At 37.2% G+C, this 19,168-nt stretch overlaps 1 protein-coding gene across 2 annotated transcripts in view; it reads left to right on the top strand.

Moving 5' to 3' along the window:
• Window positions 1-18,106, top strand: part of LOC113183740 (cadherin-6) — a 49,795-nt gene extending 31,689 nt beyond the window's left edge. For both annotated transcript variants that reach the window (XM_077795571.1, XM_026390136.2), the window contains 7 exons: window positions 1,164-1,351; window positions 2,855-3,108; window positions 7,961-8,097; window positions 10,804-10,925; window positions 11,996-12,113; window positions 12,238-12,489; window positions 17,599-18,106. In XM_077795571.1, coding sequence (XP_077651697.1) covers window positions 1,164-1,351; window positions 2,855-3,108; window positions 7,961-8,097; window positions 10,804-10,925; window positions 11,996-12,113; window positions 12,238-12,489; window positions 17,599-18,089 — 1,562 coding nt within the window. In that variant the 3' untranslated portion in view covers window positions 18,090-18,106. The remainder of the gene's footprint in view (window positions 1-1,163; window positions 1,352-2,854; window positions 3,109-7,960; window positions 8,098-10,803; window positions 10,926-11,995; window positions 12,114-12,237; window positions 12,490-17,598) is intronic.
• Window positions 18,107-19,168: the final 1,062 nt, after the last annotated feature.

Below are 19,168 nucleotides of genomic sequence, written 5' to 3'. Positions count from 1 at the left end.
ACAAACATAATCATGGGAGAAACCTATGCATAGATAAAAACTATAATAAAATTTTAAAGAGTTGGTTATTAAAAATTTGCTTTATCCCTCATTGTATTTATCTATATCCCTATCTCAGCAACTAAATCCAGATATGTATATGAGTAAAAGGATATATTCTTTAGACATATTCATCAAATTGCTATGATTTTACTTTCACCTTCTGCTAATATTAGCAGAAAGAACTTTTTAAAAGAACACCTAGTAATTGACTTCAAGTCACAGTTCTGGCTAAGTTCTTCTCTCCTCTTTTCTGATTGATTAGATTAACAGGGGTCATTGAAAACTTGTGTTTCTCTTATAGAATTCAATCATTTTCATAATGACACCATAAACTTAGAAGCCTGCTTACAGAACAAGATAAATGCTCTCCATTTGCAAGGATGTAGATCATGAAATAGATGGGGGGAAAATTTTTTTTGTACCAGGAATTGAACCCAGGGGCACTTAATCACTGAGCCACATCCCCAACCCTTTTTTAAATATTTAACTTATTTAGAGACAGGGTCTCGCTAAGTTGCTTAGAACTTCGCTAAATTGCTGAGGCTGGCTTCAAACTTTTGATCTTCCCGCCTCAGCCTTCTGAGCCACTGGGATTAACAGGCATGCACCACCAGACCCAGCAGAAGAAATAGTCTAAACAATCATGATAGTGAAGATATAAGGAGAATAGGGCACCGTTAATTATTTTGAAGAAAGAATGAATCTGCCTCCATCCATGTCCTAAGGAACTCTTCAAAAATGGGTTTTGTTTTTACCCTAATCCCTGCCCTTATCCACAGTCTTTGCTTTTTGCAGTTTCACTTACCCGGTGGGTGTCAACCACAGTCCAAAAATATTAAATAAAATATTCCAGCATCAACAACTCCTAAGCTTCAAATAACTGACTACAGTATAATTGTTATAATTGTTCTAGCTCTTATTATCAATTATTATTATCTCTTACTGTGTCTCATTTGTAAATTAAACTGATCATAGGTATGTACTGGTTATAGGACTTAGTACTACCTGTAGCTTCAGGCATCCACTGGGGGTCTTAGAACACATTCCCCATGAATAAGAGATTACTTATGACATAGCATTCTTAGTCTGTGTTTGACTCTCATCTCTCTGGTGATTAATAGGTACATATCAGTTTAAAACCCCTGAATCTTCTCCACCGGGTACACCAATTGGCAGGATCAAAGCCAGTGATGCTGATGTTGGAGAAAATGCTGCGATTGAGTACAGCATCACAGATGGTGAGGGGCTGGATATGTTTGATGTCATCACCGACCAGGAAACCCAGGAAGGAATCATAACTGTCAAAAAGGTAATGCCACCTCTTAAATCTCATACAAATAAACATGCTTTTCTCTGGTTCCCAAGTTACCAGGGGCAGTTAACATCTCATATAAACATTCCTTTAGACTCTGAGTTTGTTATTTTAGGAAAATGCAAATTCTAATGATATTAAGACCTCTTGCATTGGCTTTTGGGGGGTCTAAATAATTTTATGCCTTCATTAATACCATGCTTTTAATAGCTTTTATATACAAACAAAAATATGAAAAATTGTGCTGTATATGTGTTATAAGAATTTTAATGCATTCCACTGTGATGTATTTAAAAATAAAATCAATTAAATATTAGAAACAGCAAAAAAAAGAATCTCCTAAGTAAATAAATAATATAAACAAATATTATACATAAAAAACATGGAATAAGTAATATAAATGAACAATAAGGAAGGAGACAGTGCCAGATATTATTCTAGGTCCTGGAGATGCAATGGCACCTACAAATGGTCTCTGCTGTCATGGAACTTCCAGTTCATAGGGTAGGAAAAAATAGAAAGCAAGAAAACAAACCAATAAATGTGTAACTAAAAATTGCAGTAGGTATGTTAAAGGAGAAGAGTAATTCACATAGTGATCCAGATGACCTGAATTAGAGAAGATATTTAAGTGATACAAGTTTTCTGCAACTACTTTAAGCTCTTTTCTGAAACACTATGATAATAAATCTTTTATGTCCCAAATTCCTCTTATTTGCCAATGTACTTATGCATTAATTTAACCCCTCCAAAATAGTGCCACAGTGTGGCAAAAGCTAAAAACCAATAAATTGTATGCTTTGAGGCTAAACACATTAATTTGGTTGATTTTTTTATGATTCCCCTTTTATCAGGTATAGTGTAATAATTTCTGCCTCCTTTAGCACACAGTTGTGTTTGCTGGTAGGTGGATATAAATAACAAAAATTTTCCCCTTAAGCTCATGTCCTAATATCAGGAAATACAATAAAACATGTTTAAGTGACACTGAGACCAATGTTTTATATCATAATATAATTAGGAAGCCCATTAGTGTGCATTAACCTTTTTAATTTTCTTAGTGCCTGATAAGATTTGAACTAAAATTTTGCCTAGCCAACTAAATCACATTCACTAACGTCTTGATTAATTATCTTTCTAGTGAGCCTTGTCATATTCCCATCTAAAACTAAAAGTCAGCAATAAGCATTTGGGTTTGTTGTGTCTCCAAAAGCAAAAATTTTCTTTCTAAAGATTTTTAACAACAATGATTATTATTCCTTTCTTGGGTCAATAATTAGCTCCATGCCCTTATCAAGATGTCATTTGGAATATTTTATTAACTCATGCAAAAATATTTTTAATCTATTTAATCTGAATGAGGAATAGGGAAAACGTATGCAAACCTGCAGTTCCCATTGCTGACCACACCTTAGAAAAAAGGGGGGGGGAGGGGTTGAAAGTATAGATTACATCCCCACCTCAGGTATTTGCCTTAAATATGTCACTTTCCTTCCCAAGTTTTTGGACTTCGAAAAGAAGAAAGTGTACACCCTCAAGGTGGAAGCCTCCAATCCCCATGTGGAGCCCCGATTTCTCTACCTGGGTCCATTCAAAGATTCAGCCACGGTGAGAATCGTGGTGGAAGATGTGGATGAGCCTCCCGTCTTCAGCAAACTGGCCTATGTCCTACAGATAAGGGAAGATGCTCAGATTAACACAACAATAGGCTCCGTCACAGCCCAGGATCCAGATGCTGCCAGGAATCCCGTCAAGTAAGCACACTCCTGCACCATCTCTGTCATATGTCTCCACCAATTTATATTCAAATATCCACCTGCACCTTAGAAAAAGAGGAATGGCTTTTTTTCCAATTAAACAGTTGTGTTTTCCTGAAAAAAAAAAAAAACTACTCCAAATATCACCTTTGACTCTGTACTCAGTGCATAAAGATTATTTTAGCAGCAGCATGAAGCTGAAATACACTAAAATTGAAAGGAAAAAAAAAAGATGAGCTCAAGATGTATACTGCTTGCACTGGAGGTAGTGTGAGGTAATGCAACTCAGTGTCCTGGGCTTTCTTCAAGGTTCAAGATTTTCCTAGGGTTTAAGATTCGTCAAAGTGGAATGGAGAAAATAACAAACTAGGCACTGGGCTTGAGAGTCTGTTTTCCAAATGTTGGAAGAACCTATCATGTAACACTTAGAGGCAGAATTATGCTCCATTTGGATGCACAACTTTTCCTCTTGCAGATGTAAATAAAAACAAGAACCATTTCTGTGAAATCCAGGGGAAATTAATAAAGCAGAATCCAAATTTATGCTAGGTAAGCAAGCTCTGTTTTCCCTGTACTTCCCTGACACCTTAGTTGTAAATCATGTGTTCCAGAAAGCCTCATTGCTCTTGGGGACCACTAATGCTCTGAATATTGTAGAATCTTATGAAAATACTAGAGTCTAGCAACCTCCAACCTTCAGCCAGTAACTAAGGTGACTAATGAGAAGAGTGCTAAGCCGAATATCATTGTGTAAATTATTCCTCATAAATATAGTAAGCAAACAAAAATGCTGTATGAGAACTCTTGTGAATCCCACAAATATATTCTGGTCAGGTCACCTACCATATGTCAGGCATGTCCTGGAACTAGGGAATGCTAGACACAAAGTCCTGATTGCAGGGTGCTTATAGAAAGAAATAAAAAATTGATAAATATATAATGTGTCCGGTGAAAATAAATTCTAAGCAGTAAAATAGAGCAGAGTATGGAAACAGAGGTGCTATTTTAAATAGTGTGGTCAAGCTCAGTGGTAGGGAATCAATGGGACAAAGATTTGAATGAAACGAAGGAATGAAGTATGCTAATACCTAGGGGAAGACCATACCCAGAAGGGGTAGAGCAGGGGTGAGGCTTGATATCAGCTCTTGCTTTGTGTGTTGAAGGAGTAGCAAGGAGGCCTGTGCTGCTAGAAGACAGTGAGGGAGGAGAGGCCAGGTAGGAGGCAACAGGGAGGGCTGGTTGGTGGAGGTGAGCGTGGCAGGTCCTATGTGGCCCCTGTAGTCCATGGTAGAGATTGGACTTTCTTCTGACTGAGTTGAGAAGCCACTGAACACTTTGAGTAGAAGCATTACCTAATGCAAAGCTACTTTTTAAAATGATCACTGGGTTGCTCCATGATGAATGTTACTGCAGATAAAACAATTTGAGGCTGTAAGGCAATTGTTTTCCAACTTTTTAGCCATCGAGACCTCTTTGTTTCCATAAAACTTATGACACCCCCACATCTAAAATATAAAAATGCCTGACTTATTTTCAAGCAAATAGACTTGTCATATCATTCTACTGGAGTTTCTATAAGATACCTTGGATTGGACTGTGTCAACCCAAAGCAGCCACATGTGAGCCATTGGATCAAATATTTCTCCATCCATGCTTAATATTATTAATAAGGAAAAGGAAAGATGGCTTTCACTTCCATAGCACAAGTGATTCAAGTGCTCTCACAATTATTCTCTCATTTGGAGTATATTCTAACTGCATAAGGAAAAATATCTTAGCAAATCAGTGTCAAGTCCAATTTAATGCTCAAAAGTTTACAAATACAAGCTTCACTTACCTCTTGAATAGATCAACTTGTTTTTAATTTAAGAGAGATAATGTCTTTTGGGAATATAGGCTATATACTTCTATATCTATGTTACTTTTTATATGAAATACCATTTTTACCCACTGCATTATTTCATGTTTTATGAAAGGAAGTAGTTAGCTTGTCAAACTGGGTTAACTGTTAGTTAATTTTAAAGGTTTTTTTTTTTTTTTTTGCTTCCAGACTTCCCTTGGTGCATATGGATTTGACATACAAATATAGATTTAAAGCTAGAAATACACCTAGATATATTGATATGGAAATATATGTTCCAGTGATTCCTTTTCTAGGATAAAAGTCATTCTTATATTAGGAAAGTACAACTACACATAGTTTTAGGTTATTCTAAGCATAAATATTGAACAACTAGGTTCTATGTAGTACGTTAGGTGAACAATTAAGATCCTTCTTCCCCAAACATTGATTTATTGTTAGGCAGCTATAATATTTAATTCTTTAATCACAAGAACATAATTTTCTTCCAACAATTTTTATCACCAATGCCTTTTGAAACCCTTGAAAGAATCTTATGTCACTATTAATACCTACTATGAAAAATTTGCATGCAAACACACCTCCTTTCCCAGCCCAGAGATCTTCCTGCCTTGAGGATACGGTAGAAGACAAATTATTTAATCACAAATACACTGAAGCCAGGGTGGGGGAGGTGGTTTGAGGACATCCCAGCAGAATGATCTGCTACAATCATAATGGGATTGATTACCTTGCTTTCTATTAGTGATGTTTACAATCAATGTTTATAGATGGTAAATGTCTCTGTTATAAATTGAAATTGCTTTAGGGAAAAACAAAAAGCAAATAAGGTTTTATGTAAAAGAATTTTTCATACGGAAAGTGGGCATTTTAGATTTTTCTGCTAATTTTTTAATCTCCCAATTAGGGGAAAGTAATACAAACATCAGTATTTCTTAAATAGTTCCTCTTCCTTTAAAATTTAAAGCTGCCTTCAATGAAAACTTTCTCACTGCTTACCCTTTATTTCAAGACTTGATGGAAAAAATATGATTACTTGTAAAACTTTAAACTGTAACAGGAGGCAAAGAGACAAAGAACAAAAAAAGATTACTGCTGTATATAATTGTAGCAGCTTATAAAGGCACTAATCGGCACTTCTTAAGCTTGACATTTTTCATGAGAGAAAAAATATGTTTGTAGATAATTATTGAATGTCTCACAAAGTCTATGAATATTGAGATTTCCTTTTGGTAATTAACCATGTGTTATAAATATTTATCATCCTCAAATTTAAAATGAAGAAAGGTGATCAAGTAAATTCAATGTTGTTGCCTAAATTCTTAGTAAATGTTGATTCATGACAGATAGGGCAAATGCAATAGCTTTTTTCATCTGTTTCCACTGTTTTGATAATAAAAATCATTGGCTCACATACACTGGAGCTAAAATTCCAACCCAACTTGTACCCATTGTAAACTTCATTAAATCTGTATAAAGTCAGATTTAAATAGCCTACAATAACTGAATGTCTATTTCATCTAGACACCTGCTAGATGACAAAAATAAATTTTATTAAGGTAAAACACATTGTTTATTATAACTCACTACTTACATTGTAAATAAAAATGATTCCTTGAAATAACATTTTGGACATAGTATAATATTATCAATGAGTAACAATTTTTCCCGGAGCATTCATAATAATTCCATATTTCCAACTAGTTATGTCATTTGCCTGAATTGTATTTCTAAGATGACATGTATAAAGCTCCTATCATAACATAAGTTTTGAGAATCCATCTAAAATGCACATTTTCTACAGCCCTTAACATCAACTTTCTTCAGTATTTTCTCTTAAATGCCTGTTTGCTCATAAACATGCATACATAAGTACTTTTTCACCTTACATGGCTACTCTAAAAACATAAAAAATACATACATATGTACATAAACTTTTTAAAAACTGATGGTAAATTTGTAAATAAGATTAGATTTTCAAAATCTATGAGTCTTCTATCAATATCAGGGTTGAAAACTCTGTCCTTTGGTTTCTAAGACATCACTTTTGTTCTTTGAATATCTCCAAATTCCCCTTCTCAACTGTTCAGCTCCTGCTCTGATCCAACCACTGTTCTGTCCTGGTGGGTCTCTGTTCTCCCATTAGTGCTATCAGTGATCCTGTCCTTAGTGTTTTTCCCCTTTCACTGGATGTTGAATGAGAAATCTAGGTTGTCAGTCCAGATCTTTATCCTATGCATCCAACTAGGTATCTTCCCCTGGACCTTCCTCAGGCATCTCAACCTCAATGCATTAAAAATGGAACTGAAGGCAGTCCCCACAACCTGTCTTCCCTCCTCTTCCATCAGCTTGTGGCAGAACCATCCAACCATTCTCTTCCATTCAACCTGCAATCTTTGCTAAACATGATTTAGACTATGATACTACCTTGCTTGGAAACCTTTGGTAAATTTATGGTGAATTTGGAATAAAGCCCAGCTCTTCATGAAGCCAACCCATCATTTCCGCAGTCTGGACTCCAGATCCCTCTCCAATCTCATCTCCTACCTCCTTTTCCTTCTTGACTAAACTTGGCCACACTAATTTTCCTTTGCTTCTTACCAAAAAAAAAATTAATTAAATGAATAACAGAAAAATAACCAATGCCCTACATTATACACAAATACACATACACATTCTGAGTTCTATAAACTTGAGTTTAAAATACGAAATATGTAATTACCATAAAAACTTGATCCAAATTATGTATTTTTAAAAAACTGTAGAGGTGACTCTTAAAAGCATGCGCCTTGTTCTAGTGAGCTTACTGGTAACACCTCAATTGTAAAGAACTGATTTCTCAGGATATTTTACTTAATATTAAGTTCTAGGTATTTAAATATGCAGTACAAGTAGAAAGAAATTCATATAACATATATTCTGGATATTGCTTTTAGATGTGAGGATAGCAATTCTAAAGCCTTTCTAAATTCTACCCTGCATTTTCAGGTATTCTGTTGATCGACACACAGATATGGACAGAATCTTCAACATTGATTCTGGAAATGGTTCAATTTTTACATCAAAACTTCTTGACCGAGAAACACTACTGTGGCACAACATAACAGTGATAGCGACAGAAATTAGTAAGTCCAACCTGGTACTGCTGCTGTCCCCGATTGATGGAGCGCGTGTCCCAGCTAGGGCTCATGGAGCATGGCCAAAACTCGCCACCACACGTCGATGATCCTGCTCAATATGTATTGAGGGAAAATCCCTGGAATGGTGTGGAGTGATGTTTCTTCTAACTGTGGGGTGGTTCATTCCTACATGGAGAGGAAATTGTGGAAGTTTATAGTTTGGAAACAGTGGAATGAGAGTGTGACTTGATTGAGAGGGAGACTGGATTGGTACTATTAGATTTGATTCTAAAATGCATGTAAAATTAGAGCATTATAGAAACAGCTGGGAAAAAATGGACTTTCAGACATTGCAAAGACAGAGGAGGGAAAAAAAAGAGTTCAAGTGTCTTTAAAATGTAGACATGGTCTAGAAATCTTGTGAATATTTATTCCTCAAACTTTCTTAGAATTTCCATTTTGAAATTTGTACAGAATGAAGAGGCATAAATGATCATTTTTCCATAGTATATCAAAGTAAGCAATACAGATCACCAAGTCATCAATAAAATGTTCAGAATGAATGTTATGGTTCTCCCTGTGAAAACTAAGGCAAAGAAACACAGTGCCAAAAGAATACTTCAAATAAAATGATTATACTTCAATGAAAATTAATATGAATTATAAACACAATGTTTGAACTGAGATACATGAAATAAAAAATGGTCTTTAAAATAATGTTTTAGTGTTTAAAACGAGACTTCTAAATGAGAGCTATTTTTAGTTTTTGTTTTTAATTCTTAAAGTTCTACACATTTTCATCTCAGTTGGTTATCTAAAGTGAAATATTCCATATCAAATAGTCCATTACAGTTATATTTTGTCAACATAACTCATGAGATTTGAAGTAGCTGAAGGATATGGGGTGGTATAATAAGTAACCAATATGGGCCAATGAAGCCCTGCTTTTGATAATGACAAGGACAACTCTTTAGACATTTGTATCCACTGTGGATACCAGTAACAGTACACCGTTAAAGCTTGAAAATTACAAAGTTATTGTCCACTGAGAAGGACCATTTTTCAAAACATCATGAAATTCACTTCATAAGTATTTTAAGCTTTCTGCCTTAAAATCCTGTTTTTAGGATTTAATGTTTCTATGACACATTTGAAAGTATTAGTAATTCAGACCTTTAAAAATTCATATTTAGCCACTCTAACTTTGGAACAATGGCGTGAGTAAAATGTCGGACACAAAGGATTTTCAGAATCTTATTGTCACAGCCTCTAAACTACCTTTGATGTGTCAAAAATCAAGAGTTTGTGTAAAGTCAGTTCACTCCCACTATGAGGCCTCTGCCAGGACCTCCAGAAATACCTAAGGGGCCTAATCTTTCTCTTCAGTCTCATCTCTGGGCAAATGGTGACTCATCAGAGAAGCCATTTCTTGTCATCCTATTTACAGTAATACCAGCCGGGCTATGGAAGCACATGCCCATAATCCCAGCAGCTCAGGAGGCTAAGGCAGGAGGATTATAGGTTTAAAGCCAGCCTCTGCAAGTTAATGAGGCTATAAGCAACCTAGTGAGACCCTGTCTCTAAATAAAAAAATAAAAAGGGCTGGGGATATGGCTCAGTGGTTAAGTACCCTAGAGTTCAATCGCTGGTACCAAAAAAATAAAATAAAATAAAAAGTAACACCCTTGTCTGTCTCAATCCCTTTTCCATTTAATTTCTCCATAGCATTGACCATCTGATGGGTGATATACTTACATGCGTACAGCTTGTCTATTCCAATAGTAGAATAACTCTCCAGGAAGCAAGCTAATTTTATGCTCTCTTGTTTCCCAGCACCCTAAACAATGGCAGCACATATGAATCGTAGATGGTCTAATATTAGTATTAGAATTTTTATTAATGTTAGCATTTAATGAAGTGAGCCAACAAGAAGATATAAGAGTGAAATAGATGGAAAGGGTGAGGCAAGAGATTCTAACTCCTGATTCCTGTACCAGCAATGTCTTCCAACTAACCAGGAGAATATAAAAGACAAACAAAATACTTCATATCTTAAGACATTGTCTGCTCTCAACCATTATCCAAGATGAACAACCTGGACTTTGGAATCAGACAGACCCAAGTTTGAACCTAGGCTCCACTTCTTACTTATCTCTGTGAATGTGAATAAATTACTTAACTTCTCTGTGCCTCAGTTTCCTCATCTATAAAATAGGGGCAATAACTGTATCTACCTCAGAAGTGTGTAAGTGTCAAGTCAGCTAATCCAGCACAGTTCTTAGCATGATGTCCAGCTCTTATTCAGCACTCACACAAAAACTAAGACCAATAACATAAGTTGATATCCTGGTGGTTCATGCATTTCTCATCTTCCTTTTGTCCATGTTTTTCCCATCTTCCTGCTTTGTTGGTGTCCTTGAAAATCTACCTCTAAAATGCCTATTCTTACTTTGTGTGGCCTCAGGCTTTATTGTGCAGATGTAATCGTATCAGCACAAGTAGGAATTTCCACCAGGTGTATCAACCGTAGAAGAACCAAACCATTGCATTCTTTCTCATGTCCTCAGTGGTGCTCAATGCCTCTATAGTATTCACAGCAGCCAAGGGGAATCTCTGTGTGAATAAGGAGGAAAGAGAGAGGGAATGTTGTCCACAGGGAACTGGCGATCAACATATAAATGCCTATTTTTTTTTCTTTTTGGTATGTGACAGATAATCCAAAGCAAAGCAGCCGAGTACCTCTATATATTAAAGTTCTAGATGTCAATGACAACGCCCCAGAATTTGCTGAGTTCTATGAAACCTTTGTCTGTGAAAAAGCAAAGGCAGATCAGGTAAGTTCATCAGAAAGTACATTCAAGTTGAAAGATTAATTTTAAAGTCTCCTAATAATTCAAAAGATACACAGATCTGAGGGCTAGTTTTGAATTATCAATGAAGTGAGTGTTAAGAAGATTAATACCATAAATAAGAACTAGGGTGAATGTTTAAATTGCATAAGAGAACAAACAGTTTTTAAGAACTGGAAGTTCATCACTCCTGAAAACTGACGCTGATACCAAATCGGTCTTTTTCATTAAAATAGATGAGTCACAGTGTTATTGGAAAAATCTTTATTGGCGAACAGATAGTTAATTACCATATCTTTTTTGAAAGTAACAACTAGGACTTACTTTATAACTGCCTATAATTTATAGTTTTACTTATTTACATTGCCCATCTGTACAAGTAATACAGATTCATGAATGTTTTACCATTTTACCCATTTGTTGCCACCTGAAATAAGTCTTTGCTGCCAGTGATATAAAAATTATGTTCCAGTTGGTCAAAATAGAAGTGCACTATTAAAGTACATGGGAAAGTGGGAAGTGGAAGCTGTGTTTTATATGCTAATTTTCTTTTTAGTTTTTTGCCAGTTAGTAGCTTATATCCATGCCAAGATTGCACTTCTAAACAGGCTGTCCAATGAGTGCTTCCATTTAGTCCTGTTGCAAGGCTCTTTCATTCATTGTGGTGTTTTATAACTTTGTACCACTTCCCATCAGTGTTTCTCAACCAGGGAGGGGATATTTACCTGGGGCTATTTGGCAATGACTGGAGATATTTTTTGATTGTACAATTAGGAGGGTACTTCTGACATCTAGAGGCTAGAGACCAGGGTTGTTGCTAAACATCCTGCAATGCACAGAACAACACCCCACAGGAAGGAATTATCCCATGCTCTGTGGCTCTCTATCTAGCCCTTCAGTTCTTTGAACAGAATGGATTTGTTGGAAGTTTTTAAAAGCTATGATTTTTTAATTAGAAGTAAAAAAATCATAAAATCAAGCAACTCACTACAAAACTATAAGAAACACTTGTGAATTATCAGAACTTTAGAGCAGCCGTATGGTTTTTATTTCAGTTGATTCAGACTCTACATGCTGTTGATAAGGACGACCCTTACAGTGGACACCAATTCTCCTTCTCTTTGGCCCCTGAAGCAGTCAGTGGCTCCAACTTTACCATCCAAGATAACAAAGGTACATAAGTTCATTACTTTCTCTATCAATGTATCTATGCATACAACTATCAATTTCCATTATAACTGGTCCAATACATGATGTAGTGTCCATGTACACTTAACACTTTGCTTTTTGGTTCCAGACAACACAGCAGGAATCTTAACTCGGAAAAATGGCTATAATAGACACGAGATGAGCACCTATCTCCTGCCTGTGGTCATTTCAGACAACGACTACCCAGTCCAAAGCAGCACTGGGACAGTGACTGTCCGGGTCTGTGCATGTGACCACCATGGGAACATGCAGTCCTGCCACGCGGAAGCCCTCATCCACCCCACAGGACTGAGCACGGGGGCTCTGGTGGCCATCCTTCTATGCATCGTGATCCTACTAGGTAAACTGCTTCTCCCTGCATCTTATCTCCCCTTGGTGAGGGGCACACACTGTTACTGTGACACTCTAGATTTTTCCGCCTCCCCCATTAAGGCATACAGCCTGATCTAGGTGAGTAGAGTTATATGCTGAGAATCTGTGTTGTTCAAACATGAACTCATTTTGCTTGAAATGGCTTTGGAACTTGCCCATATCTTTGCTTGCCTGGGGAATTGGTCCACCAAAAGAGCATCTTGTCTATCAGACTGGAAATGAATCTCAGGGGGATTCAAGGGCTATATACATGTGGCCTTTTCATTTCATTTGTTGTTGAATGTTTAACTTGGCAAATATTGTTAAATTTGAAAGAGTGAAAGTCACCCAGCATGGAGAATGTGGTGAAGGCCACTTCTATAAAGGTAAAGTTTATGATCAATGGAAAAGTAAAAAGAATAGTGTCATGACTTTTTCTCTCTCATACAGGAAAAATTAAAATATGAAATTTTCTTTAACCCAGTAAACTTATTTTGATCTACCCACTTAAATGACTATTTTCTTAGCTTTGCTCTCCGGTTACCACATACAAAATGTCTAATATTTTCACATCCTCAGTAATAAGAAACTTCTGTGATTAAGGGAACAAACCAGAGACTCAAGAAATGAATGTAATAGAAATGAAAAGCAAGGTTTATCAATCAGGCTGTGAACTAAGAAAGGAAATGTTAATTAATACAATGCTTCCAAAAACAAAAGCAAGATTTGTAAAGCTTGCCTATGCAATAAAAAAAAATAAATGAAAATAAAAGTCAGAAGTTGAGTCACCTAGATTACACAGGAGGAGAAAGTCTTTTAAGAAAATGAAGACAGAGTCATCCCAAGAAGAGTAAAAGAGGACCTATGTGTGTCTAAGAACAGAACACTAAGGGATCCCTGCCCAAGAGCTTCACATTCCAAATCCATGCTGCTAATTATAACAGGAGAATTGAAACTCCCCTGCAGAACCGTGGTTCCCTTTGTCAACTAAGATTTGGGCAAAGTATTTTAAGACATTTAAATAGAAACTGACAGTGAGCAAAGACAATTGGCATTTCCAATGGTGTGGGTTTATAAAACTGTTTAGAAGAGAAGGACGTGAATATTCTTTTTTAAAGGGGTATTTTCAGAAGTGCTCGGCTGTCAGGGTTATACTCGTGCATGCAGACTCTTTTTGTAGTCTATGAAAGGAGAGCCAGCTTTCATCTGCTAAATCAGATTTTTCCTTTCCTTCATCATCAATCCATTTTCTCCTCTTCCTTTTCTTCCTTCAAACTAGCTTACTTCTCTGTTCCCTTTTCATTTCCTTCCTCCAAGTGAATTCACTGTCTCTTCATTATAACTAATTGACCTCAGCGCCTCCCATATCTTTCTATTCTTTTGGGGGTTCTATACCCAATAAAAAAAGGGAGAAAATGGGATTTAACCTTAACTAACTCCTGGAAACAATGCTAGGCACTGTGTTGTTCCCTCTTTTTACAGATAAGAAAATAGGCTCACAAAGGTCACACCATTTTACACTAACCCAGATCTGCAAATCTCCTCGTTTTATGATGTGATTTAAGCACAAACTTACCCAAGTGCCCTCACCTTAAGCTAGATGCTGGGCAAGGAGTTGTACTAATGTTTTTCTCACTTCTCAGAAGCACCTGGTATATATTTATCTGCACTTTAAACATCAAAGCTGAGGATCCAGGATGCAAAGGCACGTGGTCAAGTCACACTTGTAACAGATGGTGGAACCAAGTTCCAAACCCAGGTTTTCTCCCTCGAGGCTGGGTGCTTCCACACTGCACTCCACTTTCCTGCAGCCCTGTGGAATGCAAGGTGATTTCTGGCTGAAAGAGGCCAAACTTAAGTGGGACAATTGAAGAAATGTAGGCAAGAAGAGGAAAAGTCAGAGGAGGAAAATTACATTGATATATGAGGAAATCCAACATCAAGAAAGTGAATCAGTCTGGAGCTGTTGCTTAGTGCTTAGAGTGCTTATCTAGCCCACCTGAGGCCTCGGGTTAATCCTCGGCACCACCAAAGAGAGAAAAAAGTAGACCATGAGGCATCTAGTATTTACAAAAATGTGACAATTATATCTCATGTCTCTATAGCACTTCAGAGTTTGCAAAACTTTACATTTATTAACCCATTCCTGACAACAATGCCAAGTACTGTGTTATTTCTTCTCTTTTACATATAAAAGAACAGACTTTAAGGGGCTGGGGTTGTAGCTCAAAGGTAGAGGGCTCACCTAGCATGTGTGAACACTAGGTTTGATTCTCAGCACCGCATATAAATAAATTAACTAATTAAATAAAAGTCCATCAACAATTTAAAAAATTTAAAAAAAGGAAAACAGACTTTAAAAGTCAAATCATTTAAGTTAAGCTGGATCTGATAATCTTCTAGTTTTATGATAGAATTTGAACACTAAATTTGCCCAAGTGCCTGCATCCACACTCAAATCTCACTGCTATTCTCTGGCCCCGTAACAGTAGGGAAAAAGGAGACTCAGTTTCTGGTAAGGGCATTTCACAGGTATATTACCTTTTTTGAATGTTACTCCTCATGCTTAGGAATTACGTTTTCAGTTTATAAAAGTTAGCTTTAGAAAGATCTCCCTTCTAGATGATTATATTGAAGCAATTTTGGTTCAGATGTGCTTTGGGCTAATAAGAAAAAATATAGGCAATTTTAGCTATACAAGAATTAAGCTGTGAATAAATGCCTTTGAATTGTTTAACGTGATTTCTCTGGTCTAGATGGTTGTACTTTTAGATGTGCATAAAACTAGAATAAAAGATCTAAGTACCTTAAGCTGGAGAAGAATTAGGAAATGATAGTCACCTGCTGTCTTGCCTTAAATAAGTGAAAGAACTCATGCATATCAGAGTGGAATTCTTTGAGGGATATTTGGCTTAGTTCTCTAATTCCAATGGTTGTCCTACTTACAGCCCTATTTTGCAAATCCATGTCACTTGTCACACTGGAAACCAATGTAAAAGTAGATCAGGGGCATCCTTCTGCCCAAAGCCCTGCAGGTTTCCACATCCATGCCCACCAAGGGAAAGATGAAAGGCATACAGAAGCCTCAGAGCCCCCTTGGAATGTGGCCAGTCCCGACTCTTCTCCTCCCCTGGGTTCCTTGTGGTTTAGCCCGTGAGCCTCCTGGCTCTTCCTCCTACTTGGCAGACACATACCTACCTTGGGGCCTTTCCCAGAGCTCTTTCCTCTTTGCCACATAGAGCCTTGTATAACTACTCATGTCTTGGCTTAAATGGCATGACCTCCCCTCAAAAGACATGGCACAGCCCCTGAAACATGCAGATAAGCTCCTGCTCTCCCTGTACCCCTCAGCATTTCCTTGGTTACATGGCACTTATCACCTCATAATTTCCTTCTATATCATACATATTGTTCCCTTACTGTCTCCATGCACCATTTCACTGTCTCCATGCATCATTTCAAAGCCCTGCCCATTATATGAACTTTCACACTTAGAAAGTGGGCAGGGCTGTGTCTTTTTTTTTTTTTCCAGTAGAACCTAGAACTGTATCTGGCACAGAGGAAGCTTGACATAAGTATTTATTTAAAGAGTGAATGGATATCCAGGGTGGATGTGACAAATGAGGCATCAAGATACTCCTGGCAGCAAGAGACACTACAGACAATTGCACAACCACACACTTGACAATGGCAAAACTGCATTTCCTTTGTAAATAGAATCAAATATGCTTCAAGCATGACAGTTAAGAATGTGGGTCTTTGAGTCTGACAGCCCTGGATTTGAATGGCTCATACATGTGATATCTCTAAGCCTCTACTCTCTGGTATATAAAATGGGATTATAATGATAGCACTACTTTGTAGAGAGTCAGTACGTTAAGCACAGTGCTTGACATGGAGAAAGTTTTCAATAGCTAGCCTATTATCATTATGACTATTAATGTCTGAAATTATAACATAGACACATGGGTGTACACACATTCTTATTACATAGGTGGATGTACTCACCACTAAAAGGCCATTATTGTAAAAATCCAATCTTCACAGCTTATAAAAACTGGGCCACGTGTGGGTGTGATAGTAAAAAGACATTACTCTACTTCCTGTAATAAACTCCTCTGGACAAACCTAGGTTAATAATGCATTTTCTGCCCTGGACGGCTGTTTTCTCTGTAAGCTGTTGCTACATTTTTATTTCCCACCCATAAGTCCATTTGCAGATAGATGTGCCTCTCTACAGGTAGCCAGCTTTGTTCTACCAGACCAGCTGTGAAGAAAGATCAGGAGCTATTTAAATGTACTTCTTGCTTTATCTCTAATTTGTGTTAGAAGGAAAAAGTTAAAAGAACAAACATTCTGGGTAACAAACTGATGGGCCATGCACCTTTGGGAAAAAAAAAAATAAAAGTCTCCTGTAAATGTCTTTCATTTAGCTTGAATAAAAATACTATGGAATGTGTATTACTATTTGCCCATGCAAGTTGGTGGATCTTGAGGTCTAAAATGACTCTCTGAATCTGGGTCTCTCCAGGAATTATCTGTAATTGTATTTCTTTGTATGTTGCGAAGGTATGCAAACATTCACATCTCTACTTTGGGTTTTAAACCAATTTTAAACTTTTCTCAAGAAAAAAAGAAGGTATAGTGCAAAAGTTATTTTTGATGTGGAGTTATGCAAGCCCTTCGACACATCCCAAAGGTGCCAGCCTTGTCCTCAAAACCAGTTTCAGGGCATTCTAGGTGTTTGGCATAATTTGCACCCTTATTGCGGTACTTCCACCATGGCCACGCTCTTTTTATTATTATTTTATTTCTTCTTACCGTGAAACAAGTTTGCTGTTTCAAAGCCAAAAAGGAGCTACTGACAAAACATGATGGTGTTTTATCTTCTATTTAAATTATAACCTTCTTTCAAATATTTGGGGTTCTGAACTGATTATTGACAGAGGCATATGCATCCTTAAAGAAGTAAAAGTCGAATCTGCATTTTCAAGAGAACCTTTAAAATTTCACATTCAGAGCATAGTATTTCTTCCTGACATTAATTGGGCGGCAAATTAACTTTCCCTTCCCTTTCTGTTTTGTTTTCTTCTTCCAGTGACCGTGGTGCTGTTTGCAGCTCTGCGGAGGCAGCGGAAGAAAGAGCCTTTGATCATTTCCAAAGAGGACATCAGAGATAACATTGTCAGTTACAATGATGAAGGTGGTGGAGAGGAGGACACCCAGGCCTTTGATATCGGCACCCTGAGGAATCCCGAAGCCATAGAGGACAACAAATTGCGTAGGGACATAGTGCCTGAAGCTCTTTTTCTACCCCGACGGACTCCAACAGCTCGTGACAACACCGATGTCAGAGATTTCATTAACCAAAGGTTAAAGGAAAATGACACGGACCCCACGGCCCCCCCATACGACTCCTTGGCCACCTATGCCTATGAGGGCACCGGCTCCGTGGCCGACTCCCTGAGCTCTCTGGAGTCAGCGACCACAGATGGAGATCAAGACTACGATTACCTTAGTGACTGGGGCCCTCGGTTCAAAAAGCTGGCAGATATGTATGGCGGGGTGGACAGTGACAAAGACTCCTAATCTGTTGCCTTTTTCATTTTCCAATACGACACTGAAATATGTGAAGTGGCTATTTCTTTCTATTTATCCACTATTCCGTGAAGGGTTCTCTGTTCTACCCGTTCCAAAAGCCAATGGCTGCAGTCCTTGTGGATCCAATGTTAGAGACTTTTTTCTAGTACACTTTTATGAGCTTCCAAGGCAAATTTTTATTTTTTAGTGCATCCAGTTAACCAAGTCAGCCCAGCAGGCGTGTGCTCGAGGAGAGGACAGGGAACAGTATTTTCACTTGTTCTCTTAGGGCGAGTTTGGAAATTGCTGGCTACCACTGGCCACTGATTTACTAGACTCCATTGCCTCAGGTCAGCAGACTGCTCCAACTGTACATTTCACATGCTAACGGGATAAGGGATTGTGCTTTATTGATAAAAATATAGTTATAGTTTTTAAAAAAGTAATAATAAAGAAGGAGCCACTGGGAAGTCAATCCTGATATATCAGCTCATGAGGAGATAATAACCTACATAAAAGAATTTCTGTTGCAAAGTAAATGACATTCAGCCCATCCTGTTTGTGCTTTAAGAACTTTTGCTGACACCAACTATTATTCAGAACATCAAATCCACATTTTAAGATTCTCATTTCTCTTAAGGAATAAAAGCAAATGAAATGATAACATTCAAAGATAACAATAACAGAAAAGTAATAAGACTTCATTAATTTGTTATATATGAGACATGCAAGAGTTTGCCATAACACCATAGGAAGAGAAAGAGAAAATAGCGAATGATATTAACAAATGAAATGTTTAGCATATTTGAAAGTTTTGGCTACCAGTGTATCTCAGATCACTTGAAATTGTTTCAACTATCAGTAAGCTAATGACAAATAAGTATAATTGTTTAAAGGTTTCTGAAAGAATTTTTTTGAGACGAATGTTGTCTGTGCTTGTTTTCAGTATTATTCCACTGTACCCAAAAGCAGCAATGTAAAGTACAATATCCTTCAGCTACTTCTCACCTAATTCACTTGGCTTAGTACAGTTAGATTGAATGAACTCAAATCCTCCTCTTGGAGATCCAGGGAGAGGTTAGAGCTAG

The sequence above is a fragment of the Urocitellus parryii genome, chromosome 1, assembly GCF_045843805.1.
Source record: "Urocitellus parryii isolate mUroPar1 chromosome 1, mUroPar1.hap1, whole genome shotgun sequence".
In the NCBI taxonomy this organism is placed as follows: domain Eukaryota; kingdom Metazoa; phylum Chordata; class Mammalia; order Rodentia; family Sciuridae; genus Urocitellus; species Urocitellus parryii.
This window is presented reverse-complemented; position numbering and strand designations above follow the sequence as displayed.